This window comes from Blennius ocellaris, assembly GCF_963422515.1.
Source record: "Blennius ocellaris genome assembly, chromosome: 6".
Classification (NCBI taxonomy): Eukaryota; Metazoa; Chordata; class Actinopteri; order Blenniiformes; family Blenniidae; genus Blennius; species Blennius ocellaris.
This window is the reverse complement of record NC_137655.1, coordinates 22,332,169-22,345,972: the sequence shown is the minus strand read 5'-3', so window position 1 is coordinate 22,345,972 and position 13,804 is coordinate 22,332,169. Positions and strand designations below refer to the sequence as shown.

At 42.9% G+C, this 13,804-nt stretch overlaps 1 protein-coding gene across 1 annotated transcript; it reads right to left on the bottom strand.

Annotated features, from left to right (window-relative positions):
* Nucleotides 1-302: 302 nt before the first annotated feature.
* Nucleotides 303-11,428, bottom strand: katnal1 (katanin p60 subunit A-like 1; the record flags this gene model as incomplete). Its single annotated transcript, XM_080498407.1, has 10 exons — nucleotides 303-501; nucleotides 1,597-1,723; nucleotides 2,852-2,986; nucleotides 4,137-4,263; nucleotides 6,694-6,852; nucleotides 8,644-8,749; nucleotides 8,841-8,962; nucleotides 9,052-9,220; nucleotides 9,894-10,054; nucleotides 11,267-11,428. The coding sequence occupies 10 exons, from the start codon at nucleotides 11,426-11,428 to the stop codon at nucleotides 303-305; spliced, it is 1,467 nt and encodes a 488-aa protein (XP_080354533.1).
* Between the last annotated feature and the right edge of the window lie 2,376 nt (nucleotides 11,429-13,804).

Genomic DNA, 13,804 nt, shown 5'->3' with positions numbered 1-13,804 from the left:
CTACGTGTGGGTAGTGTGCTACTTTACACAATAAACATTCACAACAAACACTAGAACCAGCTCCGTGGAAAACAATCAGATTTCCCGTCCACCTTTAGTGTTAAAAAAAAAAAAAAAAAGTAATTCTAAAATGAGGTGAAATCTTCCTGGATGGTGAAAATCTTTCCACATTGGCCTTGCTGAAGCAAAACTGAGGGATTATTTTACGCACTCTCAAAGGCACCGGGCTTTCACCTTTCCAAAGCTTTTTCGGTTTCCACGTCCGAGGATCGGGGCCGCCTGCGGTCAGTCGTCACGGTAACCTACACCGACCCGAACTCGGCCATCCAGGCTTCGTACTTTTCCAGGTCCGCGGCGGAGACGGACTTCGAAATCTTCTTGAGCGTCAGGGTGAAGTCCTCCATGGTCACGGGCATCTGCAGCTCGTCTTTGGAGAGAGCCCGGATCTCCTCGGGGCTCAGGCCTTGGATCCGGCGGCGCATGGCCATCATGGACGCGTCCCTGATGCACACGAGCAGCAGAGCACCACATGGTCAGTTCTCCTGTTTTGGAACATCTGAAGTGTTCCAAGTACTGAAGGCCTGGCGTGACAATGTCACTTTGAACACACATGGGATAACATTGCCGTATCTCTTTACCACAAACTCCATCAGGTCGGTAATATTGTGATAAAATAGGATCAAAGGGCAACTTTCCCTTTTGGAGATAGTGATAAAATAGGATCAAAGGGAAAGTTGGATTGTAGATAAAAGCAATTGTTAGTAACTGACCCAAGTCTAAAAACATTTCTAGACATTCGTAGGTCACTAATAAAAGACCATCAGAGTGTGTTTGGATGTGACATTGCCTTTTTTAATTGACTCAACTTTTATTTCTGTAGCACTTTAAAAAAAAAAAAAGAATCATAGCTGTAAAAATAAATGACCATAAAAACAAGAAAAAAATAGACATTTTATGTGTAAATCAGGAAATCCAGAAACATTAAACATGCAGTTAATCTGAACCGCATGACGCTCTGATTCTCCTCTGCGCAAACAAAGTGTCTTCATACTGAGCTTCAAAAACATGATTGTTTAAATAAATCTAAGCATTTCTTTTTTCTTTTTTTTTATCACTAATGACACCATCTTGTATGAAGCTACTGCAGGTACACTGTGTGATCACACTTCATCTGTTGCATTTTTTTTCCATCTTGAAATTTCATCAATGTCTTCCAGGATCCGGCGCGAGGAAAATTGCACCATCAGTAATTGGATAAAGGACAAAGGAATGTTCCCTGAAGCTACGTGGACTCCTGGAAACGTCACAGCAGGAGGTCTGACTTGATGTGACAACATTATTTGGAGCCAGCCTCCGAATCGCTGAGTAGTTTGGCTGGATTCGTGCATCTGAATTTCTGGGAAGTTTAATTCAAACCTGTCAGAAAGACTCTGTGCTAATCTATATGTTCATAGGCAATAAGTCTTTTTGTGGTGGCTGTGATGTACGGTGATATGCTTTGTTTCACAGTTCAAGTCGAGAATATACTGAAGAATAGTCGTTAATTGATAATAACTCCACAATCCGTTTGGTGATTCATGTAGTTTTTACACCGACCTGCACACGTTGGTGATGTCAGCTCCTGAGTAGCCTTCGATCTTCTCTGCAATGAGATCCAGGTCCACATCCGCAGCCACCTCCACCTCTCTCAGGTTGATCTTCAGAAGCTCCACACGGCCAACGGCTGCACAGAAATCCCACTAATCAACTACAGCCTCACGGTGACGCAGCCTCACATCGGATTAAGAAAGACGAGCGTGTGCTCCATACTTCAATTAGAGAGTGAACGCTTAACAATCAGTATCGATTTGTCTTACAGTTACGTCCTTATAGACAATTATTTTCTTTTTACTTGTTTAATGAAACATATTCCAGATATAGTTATAGACATGGACATAAAGTGCAGACTCTCAGCTTTCACCTCAGGGTCTCCACATTCAGACTGAATGAATGGTTTAGGAGTTTCAGCTCATTAACATGTGCTCCCCTGTTTTAAAAGGGACTAAAAGTAATTGGACAATTGACTCAAAAGCCATTGCATGGGCAGGTGTGGGCAATTCCTTCGTTCTGTCATTACTAAGGACACATAAAAGGCCTGGAGTTGATTGCATTTGGAAGACTTTGCTCTGAAGACAACGTAACATAACAAAGCAGCGCTCCATGCAGGTGAAACAAGTCGTCCTTAAGCTATGGAAACAGAAAAAAAAAAAAAACCCATCCGTGAAATTGCTACAATATTAAGAGTGGCAGAATCTACAGTTTGGTACATCCTGAGAAAGAAACATACAGCCAGAGCAACCCAGGACTTTGTTAAAGCAAAGAAGTGGAATGTTCTTGATTGGCCAAGTCAGTCACCGGATCTCAACCCAACGGAGCAGGAAGTTTACCTGTTAAAGGCTAAACTTCACAAACAAATAGCAACCGAAAGGCCTGGCAGAGCATTAAAAAGGAGGAAACCCAGCATCTGGTGACGTCCATGAGTTCAACACTTCAGGCAGTCATTGGCAACAATGACTTCAGTTATTTACGTTTGAGCCCCCGAAAAAAGGGTTTGCGTTTAAAAAATGCTTCAGTTCCTCAGATTTTTATGCAATCTCTTTGTTCAACCCACTGAATGAAAGCTGAAAGTCTGCACTTTAACTGCATCTGAATTGGTAAATTAAAAAAATATATATTTTAGTACTGTACAGAACCAAATTTAGAAGAAAAAAAATTTCTCTGTCCACATATTTATGGGCCTAACTGTAAATCCCATTCTCCCAGCTGAGAGTGGAGTCAGGTACACACTAGGCAAGTCGTATTATTATGGTACCTGTGGGCAGGGGGATGTAGATGCGCTTCTCCAGCCGCCGTCTCAGCGCTTCATCGATGTCCCAGGGGAAGTTTGTTGCAGCGAGGACCATCACCATCTTAGAGGGGTCGTCGTTCTCCAGAGCTCCGCCCACACCTGAGCACACAACATTCAACTTGAAACCAACACAATTCAACCACAATGTACGTTACTGTGCAACCGTTTAGGTTGCTGCATCATTTTTATTTATTTTTTTAACCAGTGTCTGAGGACAAAGACAAAAGATCGTGGGTTGGTGACACTGAAACCTCTTCGAGCATTTAGATGAGGGGTGTCAAACTGATTTCAGTTGAGGGGCCACATCAACCTGATCTGACCTCTGGAGGGCCAACAAGTCAAACATAACATGTTAAACGGCAGATACGGACAAATGCAAAGTCTTTCCTTCTTTTGATCCTTTTGTAACTGCAAGAATTTGCCAGTCTATTCTGAAATTTACATATGAAAGGAAATCAGATATTATATTTGCAAAAAAAATACCCTTAGTCACCTGTATCTAGATATCGTATTTTTATTCTGGATTAAAACAATTTGTCATCATCTGGAAATTTATTTGAGTTTACGTGTCTAAAGTATCGTTTCACATAAGTTGGACTCATTGTTTTATTGTGAAAGGTGTTGTGTTATGTGACCTCCACAGATGCATTAATGTCGGGGGTCAAATTCTGACCAAGGGTGGTTTTGAATGTCATTTTTTGCCAATTGAGTGTTTTTTGATCAGCCTCTGTCACTTTTCATATTTATACTTAAAAAAAAAAAAATCACATGGCGGGCCGGATTAGATCCTCTGGCGGGCCGCTTCTGGTCCCCGGGCCATATGTTTGACACCCCTGATTTAGATAATGTGTAAAAAGGGAAATTTATCCTCATTTATGGTCGTATTGCTGCATGGATATTCTATTATTTCAGCTCATTGTGCTTTTCACACAAATGCTACTATAGACTGCTGGGAACCAATTGATAGGAACGGAAACAGTGGTTTCCAAACCTGAAATCTGCAAATTTCCAGTTTGTCTTTCCGAGAGGCTGCTGAGCACCCCCAAACCAAACGAAGTACACGTCACCAAAATGTTCATCTTTTCCAAAGTATGATCGACACAAAATCTAGACTCTTCTTTTTATCAAACATTTGTGAGCAGAAACTCCTCCTCGACATTTGACGACTTTTACGCTCTTAATTTTCCTGAAATCAATCCATCAGCAACGCCTGCATGGCGTCAACATCCCGGCCTGGAGATTCACTAACCATCCATCTGAACCAGGAGTTCAGATTTCACCCTGCGACTGGCTTCGTGCTCATCAGATGTTCCTCTCCTGCCACAGATGGAGTCGATCTCGTCGATAAAGATGGTTGTGGGGGCGTAAAATCGAGCCTGAGAGAACAACGGTGTGGCGAAGTGAATGTTTTATGGTACAAAGTGTGAAATGGCAATATCATTTTGTGGTAACAGACACAAATACACTGCCTGGCCCCCCAAAAAAACAACAAAAAAAAGCCACCACCTGGATTTAACCAAGCAAATAGGTACAAGCCTCCTATCGGATAATGACTGCATGGGCAATTATCTTTCAGCTGGCAACAAGTCATCATTTATTAAACAACCATGGCGAAAGACACACCAGGTTCAAATCATTGGCATGCATCAAGCAGAGAAAACATCTAAGGATATTGCAGAAAGTACTAAAATTGGGTCAACGCATTATTAAAAACTGGAAGGATGGCGGGGAACCATCGGCTTCCGGGAAGAAATGTGGTTTAAAAAAAAAAAAAAAACCCTGAATGATCGTGGTCAGCGATCAGTCAAACGTTTGGCCAAATCAAATCATAGAAAAAACAGTAGAACTCTGGAGTATGTTTAACAGTGAAAGCAACAGCATTTCCACACGCACAATGTGAAGGGAAGTCAAGGGGTTTGGCCTTGGACAGCTGTGTGGCCGCAAGAAAACCACCAATCAGTGAGGTTAACCAGAAAACATGGCTTCAGTTTGCTGGGGAGGGTAAAGATTAGACTGTGGAGGAACAGAAGACGGTCATGTGGTCTGATGTTCCAGACTGAAGGGTGCATCGGGGTAAGAAGCCTGTGGGGGCGGGGCCCTGATCTGGGGGCTTCAGCAACATTATGGGATCAGCTGACTTCCTGATATACTGAATGACCAGTTTACTCCATCGATGAATTTCTTTTTCACACCTGGGAGGTCAGCCACACCTGGGAGGTATCCTCTGCGCTTTTCAGGCAAATCGCAGGTGTTAGCATCGCATGCTAACAAGTTTGTTCAAATGAGCTGAAATTTGGTGGGTGGCCTCGTGTTGGCGCTGCGATCAAGAATAACTAGCTAATGACATGGTTTCCACGTACTTTTGACCCCGCCGCGGGCTCACGAGTACAGTCGGGGGGCCTCGCTGGGCAGCAGGGGGCGGGCAGGTGGCAGGCACAATAAAAATTTCCGCGGGAATTTTCGCGTTTTTTTTTTTCTTCCCTGACGGCACGGGCGTTATTCCAAGACGACAGTGCCAGGATTCATCGGGCTCAAATTGCGAGAGAGTGTTTCAGGGAGCGTGAGACGTTCTTGTTCACACATGGATTGGTCACCACAGTCCAGACTTGACCCCGTTGAGTATCTTCTGGCTTTGTGCAGTGGTCAGACTCTCCCGTCATGCAGTGGATGGAAATAAATCTTGGGGACACTGCAGAAGCTTATTGAAACAGTGAATGCTGTAATCAAAGCTACAGGCGGTCTAACGAAATATTAGTGTTTGACCTTTTTTTTTTTTGGTGGCGACAGTTATTTTGGCCAGGCAGTGTATCTGAAAGATGAGCGTTTGAAAATGATATTTATTTATTTGAGCAGTAAACATTCTGCTCAAAAGGAGTGGGCTGAAGCAAGGCACTTATGAGCGCCCACCCCCAAACTCAGAGCAACACAAAGTACATTCCACACTAGTATAGAAAGAACAAAACATCAACAAAAAAAGAACCTCCCACATTTCAAACGACTATATCAACACGGACCAAACTTACAACACACACACTCACACACACATGCACATATACGTTGATCCTACTTCTCCTCATGCTGGCAATACATTTCTTCTTCTCTGTATGTTTCAAAAAATCTTTTGTTTGTATTTATATTTGAACAGGTTGATGTTTGGGCATCATTTCAACTCCATCTTCAATTTGTTCCACAATTGTACACCATGAACTGTCGGGCTAAAACTTTTCAGGGTTGCGTTAATGTTTCTAAAGTTTAATTCCTCACGTACTTCATAACGGCCAGTACGATCTCGGAACCTTCTTTATATTTGTCTTGGTAACAATCTGTAACTTGCTTTATACAACATCTGTACTGCTTGGAACTCAACAATGTCACTCAACCATTAATCGAATAGCTCTTTTTCGTAACATTACTATTGGTTTTACTGTGTTTTTCTAAGTACTAATAAATACCCTGATATGAACAATACTGTCTTTTAACTGGACGATCATCCAGTTAAAAGAAAGGTTGAACAGCCTGCAGTCTGAAGGACCAATAGATTAGACGGTTTTGTGGAATTTGTAAACAATGTAGCCTTGAGTGAACGACGTGTCAGATGATTGTGTCTTTATGCTCTCAGTCACAGAAGCATTTATTTATTCCAACAGCAACCAAGTCCCTAAGACTAAGAACACCAAACTGGAATCTTGGTCAAAAGAAAACAAACTCATCAATAAAAACATGTCAACAATCATGAGTTTGCGTGTTGTGGGCAAAGCATTTATTTTGTTGTACCTGCCAACTTGCACACACACACACACACTCACCATTTCAAATAGCAGGCGGACAAGCTTTTCAGACTCGCCTCGGTATTTGGAGGTGAGAGTGGACGAAGAGACGTTGAAGAAAGTCGTCCCGCATTCCGTGGCCACGGCTTTGGCCAACATGGTCTTCCCGGTCCCCGGAGGGCCCACCATTAACACGCCCTGAAACGCAACGCGACAAGGTTAAAACACTATCCGGAGCCACGTAGAGTGTCTCTGTGACGATCTTCAGAAACAGAAAAGATCAGCCGGGCCACATCCAAAGTCAGAAAATCCGTCTTCCAGCGTCTCCGAATCTATTCGGTTGGTGTGAAAAGCCTCTTACGTGCACATGGATTGTCTTCAAGTGACCTCCAAGCCATGCAACGCCCACATTAACACTTTATTTTCTTACATTTTCAGTCATTATGTCCAACATTAAAACAAAACCCAGATCCAAATCTTCTCTGTAATGATGACAAACGCCACAGCTACTCTGCTGTCCAACGTTTTGTTTTCCTCGTAGAGACTACATGAACCATAAGCGACGTGCGAGCGATAATAATCTATTAGGAAACTCGGGGGAAACGCTCACTACTTCAGAATGCATTTATGTTAAAAGTGTCCTAAAAATCCCCCGTGGGACGGAGCAGACAGATTTTTTTCCATATAAAGCGTGGACACAGACGGGGACGATCAGAATCTCAGCGGGAGCAGGTGGGAGTGGACAGACACCCGCAGAGAGCGCACTGAAACACCCGGAAAATCCTGCACGGGACGACAGATGGATCCAAACCACTAAGAAAATACATTCCTCCAGTTCTATGCCAGTTCATCTTAAAGGCAATTTCTCTTCCGCGGTATCTAGCTAACCCTTATACCTCCATCCTTCTGCTGCTGACAGGAGTTTGGCATCTTACTGATCATTACTAAAAGTCCTAGCTTGTTAATGAGATCTCCAGAAAGCGGACAAATAGGGTTTCCTCTGCATGGCCATCCGATAACAGACGAGATTTACCAGCGCCTCACACACGTAGGAAACACGAGCTTCTCAACACACACGGTAAATGAAGAACTTCCTGCTATTGAAGGTCAATTTAATCTTGAACAAATCGATTGAAGTACAATTTCGACTGCATTCGACAGCCATGAAATTAAAAGAAATGCAGGCGTCCTAGTCGTATAAGAGGCCTGAAGTGGATTATGTGCATGCATAGACCAGAAAAATGAAAAGCAGTGTTCTGCAGTAAAAACAAACCGGTTAAGTGTTGACCCTCACATGGCCACCCTACGGCAGAACGTCTCACATGGTGACATTCAACAGCAGCAGATAGAAGAGAAATATTCCAGACTGGCCATTCAGAGGCGTAAAACAGTGAAGTGGATGTGTGTACAGCACGGTATCGGGGAGTCGCACTGGAAACTCACTGCAGTGACCTACTGGCACAGGTGTGAGCTGCTCATTACTTTTTTCTAAGAAATGATGCGTGAATCAGACGACATTTGTTGTTTTTTTCCAGATGACCGTTGTCTTGGAAACTGGGAAAAGCTGCTTTCATCTGCATCGAACCAACAGAGCTCATAAATGTACAGTTTCTGCGTACCGTGGACAGTCACGAATCAGCATCGACAAGGAAATAACATTGATCTGAGCCGCAGTGCAAACCTGAAGAACCTAGCTTGACCTGCGTCCATGGCGGCACGCACAACGAACGGGTGAAAGAGGCCAGCGAAGCACCAAACACACGAGTTTTAGTGCTTAAAAACACAAAGCTCCAGCAGATCTTTCTACATCCGCACCCACCCTGATCATACATGTGACTATACTGTTAAGACGTTTCTGCTGGAGGCGCTGCTGCGTCAGCTGGCTGGCTGAACGCCGTCATATTCAGAGCGCTACTTGAACAACAAGGCGCACAACAAGACTCACAAAGAAACGACCTTGAATGGCGTGTGTGGGCGGAGGTGCCGTACCTTCCATGGGCGACGTATGCCTTTGAAAAAGTCCGGCATCCACATGGGCAGCACCACCGCTTCCCTTAAAAGCTTCTTTGCGTCTTCCAGATCGGCAATGTCTTCCCTGCGGAGCAGCGGATCAGTCAGCCAGCGGGACGAGGGGAAAGTCCCACTATAGACCAACACTGCGTGGCAACTGGAGCGCGCTACCATACCAGTGTACGTTGGGGTTACGAGACACGATATCTCTCTCCAGTGCGTCCACCAAGTCACCGTCATGCCCTGTGCCGTCAAACTTCTTGTGCTCTACATCAGCATCTCCACTCACCTTCTTTCCCTGCAGAACAATTATTATTATTATTATTTTTAACTTTACAAAAAAACTCAAACGTTTACGTCGCCATTAACGCCCTGGTGTGATCCCACCTTGTCGTCTTTCGGCTTGGCGCCTCTGGGTTCTCTGGGTCCCGGCCGCTCTGATTTGGGGTTGGACGGGCCGCGGCCCCCCGGCCCCGCCCCTCGATGCTGCAGGCCCGGGGACTCCTTCCTCTGCTGCTTCACTGCAGTGTTGGGCCTCTTCAGAGCAACGGGATTTCTATGGCGAGAAACCCACAGGGATGAAGCGATGCAAAAAATAATAACCCGAAGGACACACCTACCGACGGAGACATCAAACATAATTGGCGACAGGGAAACTGGTGGCGACGCCAAGTGTGCCAAATGTTCCCATTAAGTGGCAGCAATTTACTACCAGTAAAAAACAAAAAAAACAAAAAAAAACATGGCGAGCCACATTGTGCACGTATAGATGAAACAGATTGTGCAAAACACGTCTCTCTGCTCTTCAAAGAGCTTTCATAAAAAGGCGTTTTGTTCCACAGCCTTTTTTGCAGTTCAATGTTATCAGTTCAGCCAAAAGTGACACTAATAAAGCAAAAAAAAAAGAATTATTCATCTGAATCACAGTTGGCCACTGAGAAGGTGTTTGAAATCCACACAGACTGATAACAAAATACCCACAAGCTGTCATCCTGCTCCCAGGTCTTTAATCCCACATGAAATAAAAAGTGGGGACAGGATGGCAGTGGGCAGGTAATTTTTTCTGTTCTCAGTCTGTGAGCTTCATTATATGAAATTGTTGGATCTGCTAAGTAGAGATGCCAAAGAAAACGTTGACAACGTCACTTTTTTTTTTTTTTCAAAGGGTTGTGGAACTTGTTTAAAGACGAAGCTTTATGCACCTTCAGGTTTCACATTTCTACACACACCTGTGTTCTGCAGGGATGGGGGGAGGCCAAACCGCTGGATCTGCACTCTGCTCCTCTGGCTGAGGCGCGTGGATGTCCACCGGCTTCTCCGACTTAAAGTTCTCCAGTGTTGTCACGATGCTTTTCACCTGTTCATACTCCTCCGTCAGCTCGTGCCTCACCTGGTCACAAGCGGGTTAAAAAAAAGTGCCAAACTAATGAGTTATTAGGATATTATTCCTGGAATGTTTAATACAAAATATATATATATATATGTTGGCGCTGTTACACGTTGTCATTGTACAACAATCAATTCAGAATTAAACATTTTATACAAGATAGGAACACGTGAGTACTTATTTTCCTGAATTAGGATGTGAAGGCCTGCGCGTGGTTTGTGGAGAAGAGATTTATTCAACATTCAATTTCGAGTCAAACCATGGAGCGAACCGCTTTCTATGAAGAAATCTACTCGAGTTAAGTAGCCATGGAGCCACGTCACAGGCTCCTGGTCCACAGCTGTCATTTTTCATTTAGCCTCTCGCGGAAAATGAATTGCACACATTGGTTTTGCATATTTGGCTCATTTATACATTGAATTGATAAGAAATCTACAAGAATCGTGGTATCCTATTAATTTAAAAGACAGAATAATAATGAGGGTTCTCTTGAGTACTTAATTTGAAGTCCATGTTGGGCTTGAGGGCCCGACTTTGTGGAGTTTGACAGCTTTCCACCAGATTCCTCCACACAGTCTCAAAGCGTGCCTCCAAGGAGAAGCGATCTGACTGTCTTGTGATTGTTTTTTCTGCTCGCTTATGCAAACGTCAGAAAGTCACATTGCATTGATTTCTCCTTAATCTATATCAGGGGTGTCAAACTCATTTCAGTTGAGGGGCCACATCCACCTTAACCTGCCCTTTGGAGGGCCGAACAAGTTAAACGTAACATTAAACTGCAGATATGGACAAATGTTAAAGTCTTTCCTTCTTTTGCTCCTTTTGTAACTGCAAGAATTTACCAGTCTATTCTGAAATTTACATATTAAAGTTAATCAGATATTATTATATTTGGAAAAAAAAAAAAAAAAAACCTCAGTCACCTGTATCTGGATATCGTATTTTTATTCAGGATTAAAACAATTTGTCATCATCTGGAAATTGTTTTGAGTTTACGTGTCTAAAGTATCATTTCACATAAATTGGACACCTTTATTGTGAAAGGTGTTGCGTCATGTGACCTCCACAGATTGCATTAATTAATTCTGACCAAGGGTGGTTTTGAATGTCATTTTTTTGCCAATCTAGTGTTTTTAGATCAGCCTCTGTCAGTTTTCATATTTATACTTAAAAAAAAAAAAAAAATCGCACATCGAGGCGGGCGTGAACACTCACCTGCTGCCACCTGACCTTCAGCGCTGGGTCCCGGAGGGTCTGGCAGTGCTTGTGGATCTGCTGGATGACCCCCTGGTAGTACACCATGGAGGAGTCGTAGTTCCCGAGCAGGGCGTACTCACGACCCTTCTTGGCGTTATCAAATATCTCAGCCATAGTCATGGTGAATAGCAGCTACATGTAGAAGGAGGAGATGCATGAGGCGCAATCAAACGTCAAGGAAACACACGAGAGCACAAGGCAAAGAGGAAGCACACAACAAACTGGACTGATATTAAAGTGAAGAGCCAAATCTGGTGCAATCATGTTTACGTGACTGATCCCAGTCACCTTATTGTAAATTGTTATAAAATAGTAAATTGTAAAAAAAAAATAATAATAATAATAATTAAATTCTTATAAAGTTTCCATGCAAATCCTTGCAAGGAAACTTAGAATGAAACTGAGGATGTTTGTTTTATTTTTCTTCTTCTCTTTTAATTTTTTTTAATCGAGCTGTAGCGTTAATGAGCGCAGACGGTTCACCTGACAGCTAAACACGCCGCAGCCCCACAGACGAGCCTCTCCTCCGGCCCACACCCTCCAGCCTCCCCGACATTAGCTCCCCGGCTAGCCCGCTGCTAAGAAGGGCCGGCGAGCAAACAAATAAATAAATCAACGCTATAATCCTCGGCAGCGTGCGTGGGACTGTGCGTTCGGACAAAAAAAACCCCCAAAAAAACAACCAAACATGTGAAACGAACTGCAGTCTCAAGAGAGGACTGAATGAATGTCCTACCCGCATGAAACAGGCGTCAGTTTGAGGGGTTTCGTTGGTGAATCGGCGGTCCGGTATTGAGAGAGTGTTACCATGGCCGCGGACTGACGCCTCGTGAAGAATACAGACGACCCGGTTACCGTGATGCCTTCACTGACTCAATACAAGCTGGGAAATATGAACACATAGGTTTTCTATGGAGATTTCTCCACCAAGACAGCGGCTCAAACGCGTGTGTTATTCCAAAATGGCAAACTCTGCCATGTAAGAACAAGTATATCACTTATAAATGAAGGTTACAATTCACGTTATTAGCGACATGCAAAACGAGCTTTGACGTTCATATTGATATTTTACGAGTCTTTAAACGCACCATTGGAATGCATGCCCTTACGCATATTGACCACTGGGGGTCGCTAAAAGGAGGTCACGCATTAAAATCAAACAGAAGCAATTAGCAGTCATTTAACCCTCAACAAATAAACTATTGTCAATAAATTCAATATACTTAAAAATGAACTATTAAATTAATGATTCATCCGTTTACAGCAGGGGCCACATACAGCCCCATTTCATCTTTAAGTGGGCTGGACCAGTGAAATAGTGTCATTATAACATTTAAATTCAAACTTTACAGTTTGTTTTGTTGTGGTGCAGAATATATGTGATGAAAATATTTATATGTTTGCAAAACCAACTAAAAATGAAAACAATCCCAACAATTTGAAGGACACCACAACAGTGTTTCATTATGCACCGTTTACTGCATTTGTACAAACTCACCTTGAAAGTAAGGCTTTGAGGCAAATACTAGTTTGGATTTTCACAATGATGTTGTCATGGCAGCATCATTATCTCAGTTCAGATCTCAGTGTAAGAATCTCTTTCAGAAAAATGTGTGTGTGTGTATATATATATATATATATATATATATATATATATATGTATCACACACACACTCCATACCACTGGAAAATTAGACACAATTTATTATTTTGCAGCTATCCAACAATCAGGCCTGTTCTCTCGATGCTCATGAGGGAGAGATTGGGACTAAAATCGGCCTGATTATCCTGCAGTGTGTGGCGGCCTTTAAAGTTTTCTCAAATACGTGAACCACTTTCAGCTTTTGTGCTACAATTCCAAATGTTTCCACTTAATGTTGATATCTAAAGATTCTTATACATTGCTCATAGTGGAAATTCATCTGAATGTGTCTTAAGATCACGTTCAAGTTCAGCCTTTCTGTGCTCAGTTTGCAGATTCACCTGGTACTGCATTACTTCCACAAAAACATGCATTCCAGGTAAATTGGTGACTCTCCGCTGACCAGACATGTGAATGTGAGTATATGATTGTATGTCTTCTTGTGTTTACCAAGCGAGCCGTCCACGTTGTAATCTGACTTCACCCAGTCAGCAGGGATCGGCTCCAGTAAAGTTATAAATCTGAAGGGAAATCTGGTGTGTTATAAGAAGGTTTGACTCATCTGCAGAGAACAATAATTTTAAAAAAGATGACCATACAGAAAATACTTGCTTTTATTGAGTTGCAGCTTTACAGTTTGGAGTCGAGAACTTTTTGACATATTACACACATGCAACATTATCCTCTGTGAAATTCTCTCAACTTCCAGGACTGCTGAGCCGGCAGGCAGCCATGTTTTTCAGGTGAACTACGCAAGACTTGCAATTTCTTTCATATGACGGCTACATTTTGTCATTTCCATTCTTGCTTTTCAACCGAGTCGAGAAATCGTGTCGGGCAATTGAGCAGAGGCA